This window comes from Dasypus novemcinctus, chromosome 7, assembly GCF_030445035.2.
Source record: "Dasypus novemcinctus isolate mDasNov1 chromosome 7, mDasNov1.1.hap2, whole genome shotgun sequence".
Taxonomy (NCBI): domain Eukaryota; kingdom Metazoa; phylum Chordata; class Mammalia; order Cingulata; family Dasypodidae; genus Dasypus; species Dasypus novemcinctus.
In genome coordinates, this window is record NC_080679.1 from 12,899,142 (window position 1) to 12,923,050 (window position 23,909).

The 23,909-nt window shown below is 37.6% G+C and overlaps 1 protein-coding gene across 3 annotated transcripts in view; it reads right to left on the minus strand.

The window, feature by feature from the left end:
* Positions 1 to 23,909, minus strand: part of CAB39 (calcium binding protein 39) — a 92,050-nt gene that overhangs the window by 18,998 nt on the left and 49,143 nt on the right. For all 3 annotated transcript variants that reach the window (XM_004482485.4, XM_012521191.4, XM_023585770.3), the window contains exons 3-5: positions 8,801 to 8,965; positions 6,762 to 6,880; positions 783 to 951 (exon numbers count right to left, since the gene is read on the minus strand). In XM_004482485.4, the coding sequence (XP_004482542.1) occupies positions 783 to 951; positions 6,762 to 6,880; positions 8,801 to 8,965 (453 nt within the window). The remainder of the gene's footprint in view (positions 1 to 782; positions 952 to 6,761; positions 6,881 to 8,800; positions 8,966 to 23,909) is intronic.

Genomic DNA, 23,909 nt, shown 5'->3' on the forward strand with positions numbered 1-23,909 from the left:
ATTCATTTATAAGGTCTGTGAGGATCAGACATTTTATATAAGGGAATATAGCATATAAAGGCTTGTCCTCATTGCCATTATTTTAAAAATTAATAGATTATTACTTTATTTATATGCCTTGGACAAGACAGAACCTTGGAATTAAAAACAAAGTTTGCATGTTGTACAGTGGAGTCACATAATATGTGCATTTAATTTATACAGCTCAAGGAAGACGAAGGATAATGTGAAAATCCCCCTGCTACCCCTCCCCCCAAATTTAATATTAATAAATATGCTCTGGTATAAGCAAGAGATGATATGAATTCACTGTTCCTGTGAGCTGGTGCTCCTGTGAGCTGGTCACCATGCGGACACCTCTGTTCTGAAAAGAGTTTTTATAATGACCTATATATATGAAAACAACAAGGTCCCAAAGCAGAAGCTAATTACTTCATCTCGTGCTCAACCAAAGAAACTGTGCCAATATTTCTAAATATTAAACAGGAGTATATTTAGAACTAAATAGTGTTCTAAAACAGGAGAAACACCTGGTTGTTAGACTTACCATATATCTGTATACTGTACTTAATGGGTAATTTAACAGATTTTTAAACCATAATTTTGACCATACAGGACTTGTGTCCTTTAGACAAACTTTAGAACCTGATATCTCCACACCATTTATGACATGACTCTTGGATATATAACTTAAGTCAAACAGATACATATCTTCTCTTTTCCCACTAGAGGGCAGCAGTGTATATCAAGTATTTTTAGAAGTCTAGTTTCTGTATTTTTACCTTGAATGTGGCAAAGGCATCTGAAGCTATGTCAAATGTTGACATTTCGACGTATCTGAAGAAATCATAAAACTGTTCTGACCACAAAATGATTTTTGCAAGTGGTTCATGTCTGATGCATTCTCTTAACATTATTCCACAATTTAGAGCTATTTCTGGAGATTCATACCTACAAAAGGGGAAAAACAAATATGATTGTTCCTTTAAAGCTTCAACTCCAGACACTTCAAAAATTGTTAGAAGAGGAAGTTTTCAGACATGTTCTAAGTGACTATGGTAAACTACAGCAGGCTACAAAAGGCATTTCTCTCAGAATGGAACTTGAGCTTAGATGAATCTCCTCTAGAATGTGCACACACACACACAATAGCTGGTGATGAACGCTTTAACCCAAAGAAAATTAAGAGCCATGAGAGTAATTATGTCACAAAAGGTCACTGCTTAAGCTAAAAGATTTGGAAAGAAGTGTGTAGGAATGCACCACTCCATTTGGGATTAGTTTTCCGTGTGGGGCTTTTTAAAAAATTATTTCAAATTTTTATTCTAGTAACATATACAGACTAAAATTTCCCCCTTTTAAAATATTCAAACATACAATCCATGGTGCCAGTTACATTCACAATGTTGTGCTACCATCACCACCATCTACTATCAAAACTTCCCATCACCCCAAATAGAAATTTTGTACCACTTAAGCATTAACTACCCATTCCCTACCACCCCATGGCCCCTGGTAACCTGTATTCTCATATCTGACTCTATGAATTTGCTTAATCTAATTATTTCATATCAGTCAGATCATACAATATTTATTCTTTTGTGTCTAGCTTATTTGACCCAACATGTTGTTGCATGTATCAGAACTTCATTCCTTTTTATGGCTGAGTGAAAACACTCCATTGTATATATTTATCACATTATGTTTATCCATTCAGCAGTTGATAAGACAGATGGGTTGATTCCAGGTTTTGGTAATCGTGAATAATGCCACTATGAACTAAAAGCTGAATCAAAAACTAGTAACTTTGCTTTAAATTTATAAAACATTTAAAAATATTTTTCCAAATTCAGAAATTCATACTATCTACATTGACCTACCAAATGCACAGCATGTAAACTTTGTTGTTTCAATTCAATATTCTAAAATAGTACTTTTAAGACTCTAGGCAACATGCGCAACTACCACTAAATTTGAAGCCCTGTCCTGAGGGCCTCCATCCAGGAGAGCCCCCAGCGCCCTCAGCCAGTCCTCCACACACAGCCTGCCCTCCCCACCCACGGCAGCAGCTCTCACCACCTCCTTTGCTGCAATCAGAATGAAAGCCTAGTTTTCTTCTCAGAAGTGTAACTTCCCATTCCCATCCGTGTGGTCTTTTCCCTTCTGATCCGCACCAAGCCTCTCTTCTCAAATACACCCTCCTTTTTTCTTCTTTCTTTAGATCTGTATTCATTTACTTTGTTTTTGTTTCTTTCCCACTCACATTCTCTGCTGATTTCTTGCATTTGAATTCCAACTCCCAACATTCTGATAAAAGAACTAATTGGCCAGTAGAGACCTCCTCCTGGCTAAAACAAATGATATTTTTTCCTAACATTGGTTCTTCTACTTACTTAGTGCCCTGACAGCTTGGATGGGAGGGAGGAAGGAAAAAACCAATGATCCAACACTCTCCCAGTTCTCCCTTTTACCCCTCCAACTTCCTATTTCTTGCCTGGTTCTGGTCTTTCTTCTGTTGCCTCCAACCTGCTAATGAAAGTCCATACAATCTCATGGTTCCCACTATGACTACTGAATATCCCCCCTGCCACCAACAAGTCTACTCCTGCACTAGTCATGCATTTTCTGTTGCTTCTGAACTGCTCGAGTTTTTAAAAATTCAACATGCCTAAAATCAAATCTCATTTCCTTCCACAAAACAGCCCCCCTCCCTTGCTTCCTCATTTCTATAATTTGGCATTGTTATTTTGTTTCAGGTAACCAGGGTCAAAACCAGTTCCAACAGAACTTTCTGTGATGATGGTAATGTTCTCTATCGGTGCTATCCAATATGGTAGCCACTAGCCATATGTGGCTACTCAGATTACTTGAAATCTGGGTAGGGTGGCTGAGAGACTGAATTTTAAATTTTATTTAATTTGAACTTTAAAAGGAGGTAAGCAGCTACTATACTGAACAGCATAGTTGTAACCTCCCTCTCTTTAATCTACTCAAATCTTCCCATCTTCAGTGTTACCAGTCTTTTAGTACTTCTTTGGAAATACCTTAGTTTCATTTCCTTCTCTCCATTCATACTGTTGCTTTAACTCATACCTAGAGAACTATACTGCCTCCTAACCAGACACTCCTAACCGGTGTGTCTGTCCAAGTTATATCCAACAAACAGGTATATCAATAGCATTTCCAGTTTATGAGCATAAAATGCTTTCTTCTTACTAATCAAACAAAGGCAAACTTCCAGGCTTGCAGTGTTCCCCTATTCCTCTGGCACATCAACTCCCATTCTGATATCAAACTTCCACACCACCTTCTTGTTGCCAATCATAAAATGTTCATTCCTCCCCTGTACCTTTTCTCCTCAGGGACATGCCATTAGGATATCCTCTTTTTCTGCTTTGCAAATTCTAAACCATCTGGCACTTCAATTTAAGTCCAATCTCTTTTACCAAATCTTGATTTGACCTAATCCCCACCCCACCCCCAAAATCTTGTAGTACAAATTTATCATCTTGCAGTATTATCCTTTTGTTGTGCATATTATCATCATAGATCCTCAACAAGGTCGATGCAACATTCCTCTTTATCGGTATGACATCCAGAATACTGACTGGTTTTTAGATGATTAAAATGTCTGCTCACAAAATGTCTGATCATACAATTCATATTTGCTGATCTTTGAAAGGCAGGAGAGTAGAAGGACAAGGGTAAAGACAGTTTAGTACAACGAGTTAGGCAGGTTTTGGTGGAAGTTTATCAAGTTTGTTTTAAATGACCAAACAATAAACCAGTGAGAATGAGGCAAACAGCTATGCTGTACAACCTGTTAGCACTGGAGTGGAGAGCAAATTAACATTTAAATTGCCAGTTAAAAATTTAACCTCTAAAAGCCATCTACTACTAGCAAGAAGACTACTTTCAAGTGCACACTAATACTGGCAGCATAACCCGACGATATATCTAACATCAAAGTATTTATTACCTAAGCAGATACTCACACTGTTAATGTTAGTAGTCTAAACTAATTAATCGATGAAAGTACAAAATCTTAAAAGGCAGATTCCTTGAGGAACTAGCTGTTTCCATGTCCGAGGTAGGAAGTATACAACATGAGCAAGGAAGTTATCAAAGTAAGGAAAACTATTAAAGAATACTGGGGTCCTGCCAAAAAGATACAGGAACCAACTTGAAGGAGCTTCCAACTAGAAAGACATAAAAAAGTATGACTGCAGGGGAGCATGCGTAGCTCAGTGCTTGAGCACCTGCCTCCCATGTATAAGGTCCCGAGTTCAATCTACAGTACCTCCTTAAAAATTTCTGAAAAGTATTGCAATGGATCGAGACACATCAAATACATATTTTCAACAAAACCAAAAACTTTAGGCTCACAACGATGCTTACCACCACATCATACTCATTAGTCATTTATGCATGTTGTTAGGGCTCCAACAGATTATACTAAAAATTGATAGAGGGAACAAATAAAACATTTATTGTGTCTTTCCCATAGAGATATTTTCAGATAGCTAAACATTAATGGGAAAAGGTTGTTCTTTACAGAAAACTACTATATAAGGAAGGAAGAACAGAATTAGGTAGGAAACTGCCATTCAGAATCTAGAGGATGATCCTCAATGAATTAAAAAACACTACGTGAAAGGTCAAAGGGGAACTTTATAACGTATAGATTAAGCTGGCAATACCAAAATCCACTGATCAATCTAAACATTACTAAAGTGGGACAACCAGTTACAATAAGCAGTACACAGCACAGACCATGAAGAATTCTTGCCTCCTAAATTGAATCAGAATCTATTCAAACCTCTAGATCTAATCACCAATATAAAGGGAAAAGGGGATTTAAAAAAACATGTTAAATAAAACCACAGGGATACAAATCCAAAATATAGGATTTTTCTGCATAATAACTGATGCAGTTGCTTCAACAAATAAATGACATAAATCAGTGGGAAAAAGGTGGACAGGAACTACTACAGATTTTAAAAGAGAATGAAGAGCTTTATCAACCAAATCCAGTTTATGGACTCTGCTTTAAACAAACTAACATAAAATGACATTTTTGTGAAAATCAAGGAAATCAGAAAATTGAGCATTAGGTACTATTAGGGTAGTAAATGGTACTGTGACTGTGTATTTTTTTCTTGAACCCTCTAATGCACTGTGTATTAAGAATGCATACTGAGGTGATATTATGTGTAAGGAGTTAAAAGCAAGGAATAGATGAAATAAGAATGACAGATTATTAGTAATTGTTGAAGTTGGGTGACAAGACAAAAGGGATTTATCATATTGGTTCTTCTAGTTTTAATTATAATTTCCATGATAAAGGCTAGAAAGGGTGGGGGTGGAGTGGGGGTTGGATCCCAACACCAGTTGCATTTTCCATATGCCTCCTCTCCTCCCTGGCTGAGGTTTCTGCTCTGGCTAGCTCAGATGAAAGCTTAAACCTTTTTCTTTAAATAGTACCTCAAAAGTCTTACTTAACATGATGTTTAACAATGTTCACATCATACCCCTGGCTATTCTAAAGTGAAAGCTTAGGCAGAGTTGACTAACCAGTTGACTGGTTTCTATGGAACAGGGAAGTATTATCTTTAAAAATATACAAGGCATCTAGAAGCTGCTCTACAGTACCAAAATTTCATAAATTTCAGACTACTCATTAAATGTTTACACATGCAATTCTGGATTGATACAACAAAATGAGATGCCAAAACTTTTGTATGACAACATCTGAAGAAGCCACATGGACGGTTAGGAATAGGAAAAAAGAAGAGAATGCTGGCATGCAACACATGCACTGACTCACACTTTGTCTGAACAAGTTTGAACTTGGAGAAAGTGTTAAGCCACAGAGAGATGAATTAAGAGTGAGGCAAGCTATAAAGCTAGTGGGTAGGAGAGCAAGTCGATTCACGCCAACCGCCATGCCAATAACACACTTGCACATCAATTTAACAGAACAACACAAATAAATGCTGAGACAAATAGATATACACCATACCCAGAGCTGGCAAACAACTCTGGTGTGGAACAACATGAGGTTACCTTGCCAGGCAGGGAGGCTCAGTGATGAGAGAGAAGAGGACTTTTTTTTTTTTTTAAGTTTTAATTTTTAGGCTTTTTTGCCTTTGTTTGTTTTTTAAACTGACAGACTACCCAAACATAAATGCCTGCTTAGTCCAGCAGTAATTCCAGGAAGATGCACTGTGAATTACCAAATTAAGTGGGTTAGTGAATGGACACACACAGGTAAAAAAGCAAAGGCTACTGTATCAAAACATGTACTTTGTTGACTTACCTTAATAAAGCTAACCTAGCTGGCATCGTGCTCCATTTATATGGCAGCTTTTATTGCCTTACAGTGGGCATATATATCCAAAGAATATGTCTTAAATACATGATTTAACTGACAGTTTAATACAATTCAGCTTTTTTTAACTCTCAGAAAACAGAAATAAGGCCATGGACACTAATTTTTCCTTTCAGTCATGTATGACTTGTGAATTTTAAGGCTCACATGTACCTAATTTTAAACTCCCATTCATAGGGCATTTTCAAATTTAATTAAGCTCAAAGGTTGAATTTTAAGGAGGGAAGTATGTTCAAATTATATAGGAAAATGAGCTGATCAAACTCCAGAGAAAAAGCTTTCCCCACATTCACCATCCTGTTTTTGATCAAGGCAATCTTTTGTTTTACTTCTCATCTAAGAACATAAATTTTTATTACATTGTACATACCCTTTCAATAACATGAACAAAATATTCTGTTGGGTGCAGATGTATTCAACAGTAGGAGTTCTTGTACCAATTTGTCTTCTGAGAATATTGTTGAAAATTTGAGCCACGTCTTTTTTGCCCTATTAGGAACACAATCATTAAAATATTTACCTGACTAAACATCAAGATGCCCACTCGACTCCCCTCCCCCCAAATAAACTCGAAGGCATTGTATAGTTATATTGCTAGGACTGTACATCTGACTTTAAAATGTTCACAGACATTGACATTTTCTTATTTATTTATAACTCCAAATTTTTTACTAGTTTACTATTTTCAATGTGAACAATGTGTTGATAAAGTGAAATCCCACTACATTCCACAATTTTAACCTTTCAACACTTCCAATCATTTTGACTCATATATGAAAAAGCAAAACATTGCTATATGCTTACAATATACAGGTATCGGAATCTCACCCAAATGGACAAAGCAGCTTCATATAGGATGCTTATGTTGTAAAGAATACATATGCTTTCCTTTCATAGTGACAAAAGGGGTAAATTCTACTCTGCAAGTATAGTAAAAATGAAGGAATTATATAAGAAGCTTGGCTTTAATTGGAAGTAGACATATTCCCCTATTAAACAAGGTCTACTTAAGAAATACATTATATATATTAATAATGAAGATACTAAGAATCACATGATGCAGCCGAGTTCAGAGCTCAGAATTATACCACTGTACTGTACTCAACAAATAGATGGACATTTACAATCATGTGCAATTAATAAATTAATGAGAAATTAACTGAACTCCAAGAGATGTTTCAGAATGGCCACTAGTTATGATGGTGTCAAGCCCACAGGAGAGTGAGTGAAACCCCAGACTAAAGCACATGCAGAGAGATCATCCTGGGTCCTGTGCGAGGTTATGAGCAGGCATGGCAATTCCTAAGAATCAGTCTCAAGGACATACATTCTTTTAAATTGATGTCTCCCAGTTCCAAATGACTATAAAACTCAGTGTCCAGGTTGGGGGGCAGGGTGGGTAGAAGCTAATAAAAGAGAGACTAGCCCATCCCCCATTTCCCACAGGAAATAAAATTGTTGGAATTTGATACACTATTAAAAATACATGAAATCAGCTATATAAATGGAAATCTTCTAGTACTATTTGCTCTTCAGTAGGATAGAAATAAATTATTTTCTTGCTCCATAAAAATGATCAACACTATATTCAAGTAAACTACCAACCATACCCTTATTTCCCTTCCCCAAATTTAATCTGGTAACACATTTGTCATTTTCTCCCCTGAAAAATGCACCTGTCTTTCTGGCACCTGCACAGACATCCAATCACTCAGGCTGATAAAACACAAAGCTGATAAAACAAAGCGCATCCATGATGAAGAAAGAGTCAAAGAAAAGATTGCCCACAACCAAGCCGGAAATTTCTATTACCATATTTGCTGCCCAGATGGAGCAATTCCTTTATTCACACTAGCAGTGAGGACCATTAGTATTCCCACTGTTAAATCCACTAAATATTTGACGTGGCATGGTTCAGCTGTGTAAGCTTAGGCGATAATCTCAAATGCCTACCAGGGCTGGGCAGGAAATGCAAATGGGTACAGCAGGCTCTGAGAGAGAAAAGCTAGCCATACCATCTGCAGCAAACCCAAGTGTGGGTGCTCTGTGTCAAGGGGCAGTTGCTGCTCTGCTCCAGCTGAGGGCCACAGAGGACTAAAGTCTAAACATTGCCAGAGTCAAATTCTTCTTTAAGAAAAATCAGAAATTCAGAATTGTGTTATAAAATTTCCTATTAAATGTGTAATTTTTTAATTCAAAAATTGAAAAACACTGCTAAACAACAAAACACACGTGTGAGGCAGAAGTTTATAATCTCTACTATAATGAATTCTCAACAGGTACAATGAGTAGATGTAACTGGACAGTCAAGAGCCTGAGAGGAATCTTAAGATATTTCAAAGGAGAGAACAGATGGAAAAGAACTATGCATATGGTGGTGGTTTTGAAAATAAGCAATGGATTTCTTACCTCAAAGTCGATGAGCTGTAAATCAGCTACCAGCGTACTCAGGAGCCCACTGTTGTATAGTTCTTGAGCAAGTTGTGCCACTGCTTCTGTCTGTGGCTCTTTTTCATTCGTGCCATATAGGATTTCTTTCATGGCAACCAGATTTTTTGAAACTTCTTCTGTAGCCTGATTTGGGGTGGGGAGGGGGAGATATTGGGAGAGGGGAGAAAAACAATTCATTTTAAGAAACATAACATGCCTCTATCTATTAAAATACCTTCCTTCATATATTATAAACCTATGGAGACATGCACAAGACCCAAAGGTGAGCAAGCTCCACCCCTGTCCCCAGGAAATGAACAATGCCCATGTACACATAGAAGACAGACAAACATGCTCAACAGGAAAGGCTAGCATGTACACACTGAAAAATGTTTACATATGGTAGAAACAACAGGGAGAAAAGTTTACACGAGGGAGTGCAATTCATCCTCAAATGGGTGGCGGGTGGGGTTGGGAATATCATGGAAGAGGCAGCTGAGCCTGTCCTGCGAATGGATCGACAAGCAAATATTGGGGGAAAGTTATTTAGGGGTAAAGGAATGGCATGATCCAGGGATGAAGGAGATGAAGAAGCACAGAATATGACAGAGGAAAGTAGTAGAGGGGATAAAGGAGAGATGGTAAAAAGTGAAGCTAAAAAGCTATTGCAAAGCTAAGATGTCAGCAATAAACAAAAAGTCTCTGAAAAACAAGTTACTAAGATCTTCCATTTCAGGCCAAGTTAGAGGAACAGGGGCCAGATTAACCCCTGTACCTGCCCCCACCAAAAACAAAAACAAAAACAAAAACAAAACACTAAAAAGTAGGATAAAAGGAGTGAAGCACTAACTTTTAAAAATTGGACTTCAGGCCCCAACACAGGGAGGGGGAAGCCAGGCAGAATCAGTGGTCTCCATGAGTTGAAGGACCATGTGGGGAATCCGGGGGGGCCAAGATTATTAAAGTTCACAGGACAGAGTACCAGAGAGGAGAAACTGCACAGAATGAGTATGGGCAACCAGCACAGTCCCACTTCCAGCCTCAGTTATGCCTGGAAGGAAAGACCCGAGGCCAGGGAAAAGAACCACCTGGAAGGATTAGGAGAAACAGAACCATGGCACTCATACAGGCCTGGGGATAGTTTTTGTTCCCATCAGCCTAAAAGGAAAACTTCATAGTTACAGGGCATCAGAGTAGTCAGAAGAATTTTACCTCAGAAGACAAAATTAACCCTAGACTAAATCTGCTCTGGTACTGCCCAACAAAGCTTAAAAGCAAGCCTGGAAAGGATCAAAACTGGGAAACATGACCAATGATGAGGGGAAATATCCATCGACAAATCAGCAGAAACAGCCCTAGAAATGACACACATAATAGAAAAAGGACTTTAAAGTAGTTAGTAGAATTATATTCAGTATGTTCAAGAAGGTAGAAAAAAAGCATTTAGAAATAAAAATTACAATGTCTGAGATGAAAATTACACTGGACAGGATTAAGATTAAACACTGCAGAAGATTAATAAACTTGAAGACAAAGCAATAAAAACGATCCAAAATCAGAGAAAGAGTGCACGTGCATCAGTGAACTAAGGGATTTTAAGACGTTTAATATATGTGCAACTGCAGTCCCTGAAGGAGGGGGAAAGACAGACAAAATATTTGAAGAATATTTTATTTGGGTGGAAAGTTTCCAAAATTAATGGAAACTAATCTCACAGAATCAGGAGGTTCAAAAAATTTCAAAGCAGAAGAAACAGGAAGAAAACTACATTAAGACATGTAATCATCAAACTGCTTAATTCTGTGATAAAGAGAAAATCTTAAAAGTAGCCAGTGAAGAAGGAAAACGTACTACATACTAAAAATCAAAGAATGACAGCAGACGTCTTGACGCAAGCCAAAAGATGGTGGATGAACAACTTTAAAGTGCTGACAGGGGAAAAAAAAACAACCAAACCTGTCACCTTAGAATTCTACACCCAGGAAAAAAATTTTTTTTTAAAAAATGAAGGCAAAATAAAGACACAGAAAACATAAAGACGTAAAGACACAGAGAAGCTGGAAAAAAACCTGCATTATAGGAAATGATTAAGAAACTCTTACAGGCAGAAAGAAGGTGATTTAAGAGGAAGATCTATATATTCACAAAGAAATGAAGAGCCCTGGAGATGGCAAACATGTAAGCAAATATAAAATATAAAAGTTCTGTTCTCTGAGGCCCACACTAGTATATCCAACTGCTTACTTGAAATGTTTCCACTTGGATGGCACACTGTATCTCAAACCTAACACATCTAAAACAGAACTCATGACCTTGCTCCACTGCCTAGTATTTTTCCTCTATTTCCTATTTTAGGGAATGCTACCGTTATGCACGTCAGAAACACAAGGCTCACCCTCAACTCTTCTTACTCCTTCCTCCCCAGTCTAATTCATTACCAAGACTCTTAAATCCATCATTTATCTTCCTCTCTACCATCATCACTCAAGTCAAAGTTCCTACGACCTCCTGCTTGGAATACTAAACAGCCTATTGAATAGTTTTCTTGCATCCATTTTATGCTCCCTCCAAACATTCTCCACATCACAATGTGAATCATCTTATGAAGAAGACATTCTTCATGTTTAAAGCCCTTCAAAGGTTACCCATTGCTCATAGGATAAAGAAAATGCCTTCCTGACATGGCCTACAAAACCTGCATGATCTGGCCCTACCTTTTTAGCCTTATTGCACTAAAATTCCTCCTGAGCTAACTACACCCCAATGCTCTGGAGACACAGTAGTCTTTCAGGGTCCCCACACACATGGTTTCCTATTTCTAGGATGTTCTCTGCACTCAGGCCCTGACCCACCTCCAACAACTCCTACTCTTTCTCATTGTTCAGCTCAATGACTACTTCTTCGGTAAGTCTTTCTTGGTAAATCCTATCATACACTCCCTAAAGCATGTTCTTCCTCACAGCGTTTTTCATAGTTGTGTATAATTTTATTTGTTTTTCTGGTTTCTAAATTCACATCTCTTTCCTTCTGCTGCATTAGGAGCAGTGCTTGCAAGTGGCTCCATAATGTTTGATGAATCAGCATGCTTGATCACTGGGATTTAAAATCCAGGTGAAATTCAAATTAAAATTGGTTGTAGGGAAAGCTGTATTCACACTATAAAGTAAAAGAACTCATAAAAAGTGTAGTGTAGATTCAGGGACCTGAAGGAAGGACAACCATGTAATATCATATCAAGAAAGCTGAGGAGAAGAAATCTCAACAGAGACTCAGAAAGACATTTGTTAGAAGCATCATCATGCAACAACCCTTAACTCTGGCCAGAAAAAGAATAGGACAGTTACCTACCCAGTTTACTCCTGACAACCACAACACATGTGGAAAGAAACACACCCAACTCTGCCTCTCTTCTCTTAACTTCCCCAAGGCTGCTGGATCATTTTATAGCATGACTACTAACTGATCTAAACTTTTAGGCCACTGGCAAAGGAAAAGAGAAAATACGAGAATTAAGATTTTAACAAGCAAAAAATCAAAATCCCTGTCCAATACTGAACAAGATAGACTTCCCTCTAAGAAGAGACAAAGAAACAAATCACCTGATAAGCGAACAAACTAAATGCCCTTCAAAAGGAGGCCAACTAATGAATCACTGCCAAATGCGTACCTGACAAAGAGTTACAGTGGTGAACCATTTTACTTAATGGGCACATGCCCAGGGGCTGGGTCTCCAAGTGTACATAATGCTCATAGCACCGACGTATCTTCAAGCTGATACGAGTGAAAGCCAGCATCTGTCTCAACTGAAGAAAGAGCAATATGTTTTACTGCTGGAGGAAATACTAGCTGGGGTGGGAATTTTGAGTCACAGTATGCCTGTATGTATATTGTTCTGTTGGCAATTTAGGGGCTTTGAAAAAGTTTGATTGTCATTTGCCTTGGGCTGAATTTACAATCTACCTCCTGTGATCTCATCCAGAAATCAGAATACTTGCTGTCTTTGGGAGAAGGAAAGAGGCTACTTTTGCTTTTTATTAGCTCTATTTCAGACTTGTTTGAATGTGTTACAATCTACATTTTACTTTTGTTTAAAAAAGAAAAAAAAGGGGCAGGGGACTTAAGGGATGCAGCAAAGGCAGTGCTAAGGAAAATTTAGAGCTCTAAATGCTTACATTAAAAAAGAAGCTCTCAAAAAGAGAGCTTATCTCAAAACTATAGTATCTAGAAAAAAGAACTAAAACCAAAGCAAGCAAAAGAAAACCAAGATTAGAGCAGAGATAAAGGATATAGAAAATAAAAACAATTGAGACAAACAAAAAAGTGGGTTCTTTGAAAGGATCAATAAAATTGACAAACTTTTAGCTAGGCTGACAAAAAAATACCTAAAATCAGAAACGAAAAGGAGGACATTACTACCAGCTCCATAGAAATAAAAAGGACTATAAGAGAATACCATGAAAAAGTATACACCAATGAACTGAAAAACCTAGATAAAACAGATTCCTAGAAACACACAAACCACCCAAACTGACTCAAGAAGAAATAGATTATAACAAACAAGTTACTAGTAAAGAGATTGAATTAGTAATCAAAAATCTCCCAACGAAGAAAAGTCCAGGACCAGATGGCTTCACAGGGGAATTTTACCAAACGTTACAAGAAGAATTAACACCTTATTTAAACTCTTTCAAAAAATTAAAGAGCAGTGAACACTCCATAACTCATTCTATGAGGCCAACAACACTCTTATACCAAAGCCAAATAAAGATATCACAAGAAAAGAAAACTACAAACCAATATTCCTTATGAGGACAGATGGGAAAATCTTCAACAAAATACTAGCAGACTGAATTCAACAGCAGCATGTCAATGGAATTATACACCAGGACCAAGTGGGATTTATCTCTGGTATGCAAGGCTGGTTCAACATAAGAAAATTAATGTAATATATCATATTAACAGAATGAAGGAAGAAAAAACACATGATTATTTGATCATTTGATTTCAACTGATGCAGAAAAGGCATTTGAAAAAATTCAGCACCCTTTATTGATAAAAACACACAGGAAACTAGGAACAGAAGGAAACTTCCACAACATGGTAAGAGCCGCATATGAAAAACTGGTAACTAACATATTTAATGGTTATAGAATGAAAGCTTTCCCTCAAGGATCAGGAACGGGACAAGAATGCCCACTGTCACCACTGTTACTCAACATTGTACCAGAAGTTCTAGCTAGAGCAATTAGACAAGATAAAGAAATAATAGGCATTCAAACTGGAAAGGGAGAAGAAAACGTTCCCAATTTGCAGATGGCATGAGCCTGTATATATAAATCCACAACAAAGCTACTGGAAATAATAAAACTACCTAAAAAGCAGCAGTGCTTTTATACACAAGCAATCAAGAAGAAATCAAGAAAAAAAAATCATTTACAATAGCAATTAAAAGTTGATCAAACACCTAGGAATAAATCTAACAAAGGATGTAAAGAATTTGTTCACAGAAAAGTACAAGACATTAATGAAAGATATCGAAGACAACCTAAATAGATAGAAGGACATTCCATGATCATGCATTGGAATACTAAATATTGGTAAGATGTCAATTCTACCCAAAGCGATTTACAGATTCAAAGAAATCCCAATCAAAACTCCAAAATCCATCTTTGCAGAAATGGAAAAGCCAATCATTCAATTTATATGGAAGGGTAATGGGCTCTAAATAGCCAAAGCCATCTTGAAAAAGAACAGTTGAAAGACACACACATCCCAATTTTAAAACTCACCACAAAAAATCAACTCAAAATGGCTCAAAGACTTAAGTATAAGAACCAGAATTATAAATCTCCTGGGGAAAAATGTAAGAAAGCATCTTTAGGGTCTTGTGCTAGGCAATGGATTCTTAGACATTACACCCAAAGCACAAGCAACAAAAGAAAAACATAGATAAATGGGATCTCATCAAAATTAAAAGCTGTTGTATATCAAAGGACTTTATCAAGAAAGTAAAAAGATAACCTATACAATTGGAAATATTTGGAAATCACATATCCAATAAGGACTTAATATCCAGAATATATAAAGAAATCCTGTAACTCAAGAAAAAAAAGACAAACAACCCAATTAAAAAATGGGCAAAAGATGTGAATAGATATTTCTCCAAAGAAGACATACAAATGGTCAGAAAGCATGTGAAAAGATGCTCAACATCATTAGATATCAGGGAAATGAAAACCAAAACCACAATGAGGGAAGCAGATGTGGCTCAACATATGGGGCATCTGCCTACCATGTAGGAGGTCCAAGGGTTCGATACCCAGGGCCTCCTGGTTTGTGTGGTGAGTTGGTCCATGCGCAGTGCTTCTGCACACAAGAAGTGCCACCCCATGCAGGGATGTCCCTGCATAAGGGTGCCCCCCGTGCAAGGAGTGGCCCCTGAGCAAGGAGAGCTGCTCCATGAGAAACCTCAGCCTGCGCAGGAGTGGTGCCATGCACATGGAGAGCTGACGCAGCAAGACGACGCAACAAAGAGAGAAACAGATCTCCAGTGCCGCCTGATGAGAATACAAGCAGACACAGAAGAACGCACAGTGAATGGACAGAGAGCAGACAATGGGAGGGGGGGATAAATAAATCTTTAAAGAAAAACAAAAAACAAAACCACAATGAAATACCATTTCGCATGCACTAAAAATGGCTACTATTTAAAAGAAAAAAAGCAGAAAATTACAAGTGTTGGAGAGGATGTGGAAAGGTAGGAACCCTCCTGCGTCACTGGTGGGAATGTAAAATAGTGCCAGCCACCAGGGAAGACAGTGTGGTAGTTTTTCAGGAAGTTATGCATAAAATTACCATATGACCCAGCAATCCCATGTCTAGGTCTATACCCAAAAGGGAAATGGACTTTGGCCCAGTGGTTAGGGCGTCTGTCTACCACATGGGAGGTCCGCGGTTCAAGCCCCGGGCCTCCTTGACCCGTGTGGAGCTGGCCCAAGCGCAGTGCTGATGCGCGCAAGGAGTGCCCTGCTACACAGGGGTATCCCCCGCGTAGGGGAGCCCCACGTGCAGGGAGTGCACCCATAAGGAGAGCCGCCCAGCGCGAAGGAGGGAGCAGCCTGCCTGCCGAGGAATGGCGCCACCCACACTTCCCGTGCCGCTGATGACAACAGAAGCGGACAAAGAAACAAGACGCAGCAAAAAGACACAGAAAACAGACAACCGGGTGAGGGGAGGGGAATTAAATAAATAAATACTAAAAAAAAAAAAAAAACAAAAGAAGTGAAAGCAGGAACTCAAACGGCTATTTTCATACCAATGTTAATAGGAGCTAAATTTACTATAGCCAAAAGGTGGAAGTAATCCAAATGTCCATTAACTGATAATAAATTGGATAAACACAATGTGGAATATACATACAATGGAATACTATTGAGTTGTAAAAAAGAATGAAGTTCTGATACATGTGACAACATGGATGAATGAACCCTGAAAACATCATGTTGCATGAAATAAGCCAGACACCCAAGGACAGATGTTATACAAGCTCACTGATATGAAGTTATTAGAATACGCAAATTCGTAAGAGTTAGAAACTGGAAGATAATTTGGCAAGGGCCAAAGTGGGCACAGGGAATCATAAGTTAATGCTTAAACTGTACAGAGTTACTATGGGTTGATGATTAAGTTTTGGTAATGGACGGTGGTGATGGTAGCACACTATTCTGAACATAATTAACAGCACTAAATTATATATTTGAATGTGGTTAAAAGGGGGAATTTTAGGTAGTATATATGTTACTGGAATAAAAATTCAAAAAACAAACATAGGACTGTGTAACACTAATAGTGAACCCTACTATAAATGATTGACTATAGTTAATAGTACAATTATAAAAGCATTTTTTTATGAACTTTAACAAATGTACCACACTAATGCAAGGTGTTAATAGAGTGGTAAATAGGAACTCTGTACTTATGCATGATTTTTCTGTAAACCTGCAACTTTACACACCCAAAATAAATTTTTTAAAGGAGGCAATGAGATAAAGGAAATAGATCAAAATGTTCACTATGTTAGTACTAATTGGTTTTCCTTCTTATTTCCGTTTCTCTTTCTTCTCTTTTACCCCTCTCTACAAAACCTCTCTCCACCTCAAATTTTTAAGATTCATCTCTAACAAATAAATGATTTGATGTACATGGTGATTCTGATGTAGGTAGGTCTACCAACCACACCCTAAAAAACAGTGCCACCAACAATGCCAAGCACAAACCTAAAGAATGGAATGAAGTTTAACAGGTATGATGCATACTCTCAACTATGCAGAAGCAGATGATGGCACTGGTGGATAAGAGACTTTCAACCCCTCAGCTGGCTTTCCTAGGCATTTCCACGATTACCATCTACGCAAGATAATAAATACCACAAGAAAAACTAAAATTTACCAACTTTATTATCAGTTGTGTTAAAGGAAAGATTAAATTCTTATGCATGTAACTAAAAGTCATTAACTGAAATATCTCAACTATTTGTGATTTCTGTCCTATTACATGGACAAAAAAGCTTTTTTAAAAAAAAAAAGAAAGAAAGAAAAAGGGAAAATAAACAAGTTTACATTATTATGAAAGGATGACCAGAAGAGTTTAAGAAGTCTTTCACCAGAAACGGCAATCATTTAGCTGAGATTCATTCAGCAAATATTTCTTGAATGAAGAAGCCATACATGGAACAGGTACACTTGATTGTCCTGGTTTAGATTCAACTTGGTTCTCTTTATCAGTGTGCACTGATGACCACACCCAAACCCCAGCTCTGCCTGCCTGCATTATGTCAATGTTCTTTGTCTCTGACCACATCCTCCTTATCTACCACCTCCCCAGCCCCATTCTGAGTAAGCTATTCACACTTACAGGTCGGTTCTCCAAACACTGTACTCCTTCATTCTGCTGAAATCATCACATTTCACATAAGCAAGTTTCACTGCTGCCATGTTGTAGCTGTAAGTCTCCTTGCTCCCTGTTATAGACTGATTTATATACCCCAAGACATATTCTTAATCTTAATCCACATCCCAGTGGGTGTGAATCCATTTATAAATAGGACCTTTTGCAAATTTATTTTTAGTTCAGGTATGGCCCAACTGAATCAGGGTAGACTTTAATCCGTATTAATGGAGTCCTTTATAAGGAGAAGAAATCTGGACACAATCAGAGAAGGCCACACAGACAAAAAAACAAAACAAAACAAAAAACTGAAAGTCAACAGAAACCAGAAATGCAGGCACAAAGAGAAAGAGAGAGAGAGATCACCACACAATGGGAGGCAAAGATGCAAAGCCAAGGAACCCCTAGGAGTACATGAACCAGCACCAAAATGTAGTCTTCAGGAAGAAAGAATGCTCTTGGTTGGCAACACCTTGATTTTGGACTTCTAGCCTCCAAAACGAGAGACAATAAATTCTTGTTGTTAAGCCAATCAGTGTGTGGTATCTTTCCCAGTGGTCTGGCACATGCTGACTTCCCCTAAAAAACCCTGGATGTTTTTTATTGGTAACTTTCTCTTCTTCAGCTCCAGGGTTCTGAATACTGAAGAAAAAGCTGGGGAACTTGGGTATACTGGTTTCACTACAAATTCATGCTAAGTGCCTTCAATCCAGCTAGGAAATAGCCTCCATATTGGGTTGATTTCTAACTAGAACACCTTGCAGCAAATATTTCAAAACCTCTCCACTTCCCTCAAGAAACTTTCATCTTTCTTTCTCTATGCCATATCTGAGCATTTAGCTTCACTTCTTCCATACTGAGGTAAGATCACTTAACTAAAACATGCTCCACCTTAATGCATCTCTGTCTCTCTGTCAATTCACTGTCTCAAACCTGGCAAAGCGCTACAATCACCAGGGAAGCTTTAAAAAAGATGCCCACTTGCTCCAAGATATTTAGCAATGACAAAAGGAAAAATGGTAGTTTTACAGTAGAAACATCACCCTAACCAAGTGATCAATGAGAACATCACTGGTAATGCGATATATTGTCATTTTGTGCCTACTGATATGATGTAATAAACAGGCACAACATTAATTCTGTGGTATTAATATTTTTGCCAAAAACGCATAATCTGAATGAATCATGAGGAAACACCAGCCAAATCCAAATTAAGGAACAGTCTTCAAAATAACTAGTCAGTACTTTTCAAGAGTATCCTGTTTATTAAAGTCAAAGGAAGGCTGAAGAACTGCCCCAGTCAAAAGAAACTGAGGAGACATGACAACTAAATGCAATGTTGTCCTGAACTGGATATTGGTCCAGAAAAAAGACATTAGTGGGGCAACTGAATGAAATGTGGGAAAGGCCCATAGATTAGTATTTTATCAATGTTATTTTCCTTATTTTGATCACTATCCTAACGTTATGTAAGATGATAACATTTGGGGAAGCTGGATGAAGGATCCTCTTTTTGCAACCATTTTTTAAAATCTGAAAAGGCAAACAATCCTCTTAATTTTGCCTTCTCTTCACAGATAATAGGCATTCCTCCTTAGTTCCAAGGCTGACCTCTCAATCTACGTGTGAAAGGTGAAGGGCCCCTAAGTTAGAAAATTGGCCCTCACTTCCAGTCCCTCCTGGGCAATTTACCAGTTATAAATTGGACCAGTTGGTAACTAAGTGTGCTGGGCCACATGACTGCTGAGATCCATTTCTTAAGATCTCAAATTGCAAATAAAACTCTTCTAGTTTTTTTTTGCCTCCTATCTATGCTCACTCTGGACATTGTTGTCTCTACTCAACCTAAACTAAAGCCTGAATGCTCACATTCCTCCTCATTCTCCAAGCCACTGACTCACTCCCATGACTCTCTGTTCCACTCAATGCTATGCTAACTATTGCCTTTGGAGTTGGAACTTCCCATAGGTACCTCTTACCAACTTAGCCTATATTTAAGGGCTTTGGGAGGGCCTCAAACTTCTTTGATACCCTCATTCCAATATCTAAGTTGTTGATTTACAAATGGGATGACATCAATATTTTGTTAATAGACTGAATTGTCTGGTAAGGTTTTGTCAGTTGAATGTGGTATTTGGAGACTCAGAAGCTAAACTTGTATGGGCCAGTCCGTCTCTGTTATGTTTCATGGACTGCTTTATTAACAACAGCCAAGTGCTTTGTAACAGATGGTCATGAAAAGAAACATGTGAAAAAACAGTGTCCCTTATAACAAACCCACTCATTCAACTGGAAAATGATGTAGCTCATGACTTGTCTGGTTGAGATGTATAAATTTTTGTTTAAGTTTGTATTAGTTTTTTTTTCCTTGTGGCTTTTGAAAATTAACTCACCTTCTTCGAAGTAGCCATATTAAGTGAGAGTTTGGAGACACAAGGATAAGAATCTGGGCTTGGAAGAACTTTTTAGAATCAAAACTCCAAGGTGGATAACTGCCAAAAGGTCTAGGCAAATTAATCCACATACACTGCTAATAACAATTTTGTTTTTAACTGATACCTTAAAAATATTTAAAAAATGGAATGGGTATAGCTTAGTGGTTGAGCACCTGCTTCACATGTATGAGATCCTGGGTTCAATCCCTGGTAACAAAAAAAAAAAAAAAAAAAAAAAATCTCATCCGGGCTGGGGAGGTGGGTAACTTTACTTCAAACTTCTAAGGGTAGGGTTGAAAATAAGCTCCCGAGTAGAAGTAAGCCTTATGAGACTTTCCACTGCCTCCTTTTCCATTAAAAAATAAAATGAAAAAGAAAAATAAGCAATTAGCATACCAGACATTGGTACAAACTGGCATAATTTTACCACATGGCAATTTGGCAAAATGTATCAAAAAGCTTCAAAGTTGCTATGTCTCTGACTCATCCATTCTACTTATAGGAATTGATCCTAGGGTAAAAGAAAAGTATACAAAGGTGTAAATATAAGCAGTGTTGTTTACAATATCAAAGCATTAGAAATAAATAAATTCTCCACTTAAAAGCTAAAATCATGGTGTACCATAAAATGGAAAACCATGGCAAGCTTTAAAAAAAAAAAAACACTGACATGCAAAGATGGTAACATTAAAACTTAAAAACCAGGTTATGAAATAGCATGATGATCCATATTCATTTACTTATTTGCCCCAAAGAGAGAGGGAGGGAGGTACAAGATGAACGGGAATCTGTAAGGATATTCCACCAAGTTAGCTTTAGTCATTTCATGTGGCAGTGCCTTTAAGAATGAGCTTCAGTTTTTCTCTGTATTTTCTCAATTTTCTGTATTTTCTGAATTTGGGGGGAGGAACATATAGGAGAACATAGTACTTCATAGGTAGATATAAATATAGAAGTCAGTTAAAATGAATAGGCTCATAGAAGGAAAAATAGATCTCACACACATTTATACACACAAATGCACACACAGTGGTACACATGTACACACATACATACACTCATGTAATCCACACAGAACTTATGGAGAATGAGAGAGAAGGTGCAAATTTCGGAGTCCAACAATGACTTAAAACGAACAGAACTTCAGCAAGCAGATGCGAAGTAAGGATAAAGAATCTGATAACTCTAAGGTTTTAAGCCAAGGATAAAAAGGCAACATTTCTTAAACAAGTCAGTCAGAAAGAGGGAGAACCAATTTTGGGAAGGAGAAAACGAATTCTGAGTTGAACACATTAAGCCTGAAGTGCTGGCACAGAATGGATTCACAGCATCTAAATTACTGAAAGGGACAATAGTTTGGTTTTCCAACTTTTTTTGAGGCCACTGATATCACTCTCCCTCCTATTTCCCATCATTTTTCAAAATAAAAATTTAGGTGGACTCCCAATATACAAATGAGGATAAAGTAAAACTGGATTGACCTAGGCTGTAGTTTGTTAACTCCTATCTCTGGCCTACTACTATGTTATTCAGTTCACTAAATACAGAAAATGCTTAGTGAGTAGAAGATGGGCAAAAGTGGATGTGAACCTGAAGTTAATTGTAAACAATCATTAAATCCCCTCGGTTTTCCCTCAGAAATCTAGTCTCCTACCTTGTTTCTCCTCCTTACCTCTAATCTTTCCTGGTCACCAGAATTCCCTCACCAAATTCGTCCTTTGCCACTACTTCCGGTTACCTTTCCAAACATACATTCAACTTCACCCCACTCTTGCTTAAACGATTTTGACACATTGCTGGTAGGAGTGTTAAAATGGTATAGCCACTCTGGTGAAAGAAGTTTGCAGTTTCTTATAAAATTAAACATCCACTTTAACATAAGACCCACAGCAACAGTACTCTTGGACATTTATCCCAGAGGAATGAAAACTTATGTTCACACAAAAGCGTGTACAAAAATATTCACAGCAGCTTTATTTATAATAGCCCAGAACTGAAAACAGCCCAGATACTATTCACAGGTGAATGGTTAAGCGCACTGTTGTACAATCCATGCTGTGGAATACTACTAAATAGTTATAGAAAGGAACAAACCATTGATACAAGTAACTACTTGTATGGCTTTCATGGTATTATGCTGAGTGACAAAAAGCCAATCTCAAAGGGATACATACTATGTGAGTCCATTTAAATACCTTGAAATAACAAAATTATAGAGATGGAGAACAGATTAGTGGTTGCCAGGAGTGAGGAATGGGGGAAAGGGGATGGGCAAGGGTTAGGGATGGGAGAGAGGGGATGGGTATGGCTCTAAAGGGGGAGCTGGACAGGGCTTTGTGGTGGTTATATGAGGAAAAATTTAGTAGAGCCCCCCAACCACCCTCACACACAAAGGCACATAAAACTGGTGAAATCTGAAATAGGCCTGTGGAATATACCAATGTCAATATCCTGGTTTGATATTGTATATAGTTATGTGAGATGGTACCACTGGGAAAAACTGGGTGAAGGGTACATGGAATCTCCCCTGTATACTTCTTTGCAATTTCCTGTGAATTAATAATTATTTCAAAATAAACATTTAAAACAAAGCAAACCAACAACAAAAGACTTCTTCAGCTCCCTAGAATATACTTAAATTGTAGATAAGGCTCTTTGCAATCTCCCACAACCTATATCCCATCCTCACCTCCAACCATTTCCCTCTATCACCACCCCCATGAAGTCACACTAAACATGTCACTATTTTCTGAACATGCCATACTTGAGACTATTTTACATTCTGTTCTCTCAAACTCTTTGCCAACAGAGACAGTAACTGCTTTATCCTCTTGCTTTCCATAGAATTTTCATTCATATCATTAAGTATCTCTATATTATATTACTTATATGGCTATTTTCTCTTCTAGATTATAAGCTCCTTTAAGTATAGGGATGACAATGCGCATGTCTTTCCGCCCACTGATGAGACATTAAAATGCTTGTATATTTAATCAAGTTGGGAATCTTTTGCAAGAGGTGATAATGGAAGTAAAGACAGCAGATGACAGCATCTTTGTCCTGCCAACTACTGTGTACATGAAACTCGGCAAAGGAAACATAATTCAGACAGGAATCATTATTTATAAAGTCATCTTTTTTTAGAAACAATTTTGAAATTATCTCTTATGGAGAATTTTCTATGTACCTGTTCACTATTAATTTATATTAACTGAATTTATTTTAATTTACATGTTACCAGTTTCTCACTACTAATGAGAAATGCCTCAAAGAACCCAGAGGTTTTTTGGGGGGTGAGGGTGGGGAGGTCAGTTAAATCAGTTATTGTTTTGTCTTGTATTTTTCTTTTCCTAAGTTTCTTTAAACCCATTCTTCAGTAAAAGAATCTTTAAGAGAGTCCTCTCAATATATACTTATTTATATTTTCTGACTTAAATTTCAGTTCATTTTCAAAAAAGATTTACTCGATGACCTCATTTTTTTTTTTTTTTAAATAAAAGGGACTGATTGATTGATTGTACTGGGGATTGAATCTGGGACCTCATACATGGGAGGTAGGTACCCAACCACTGAGCTATACCCACTCCCTTGATGACCTCATTTTAAAAAGGAAATCCTTAAATCGAAGTAACTGAAGAAAAAAAATGAGAGCTATAATTTAAAAGTTAACTGACAAATACTGGTGGTGCCAAATATTAGGTGAGGAA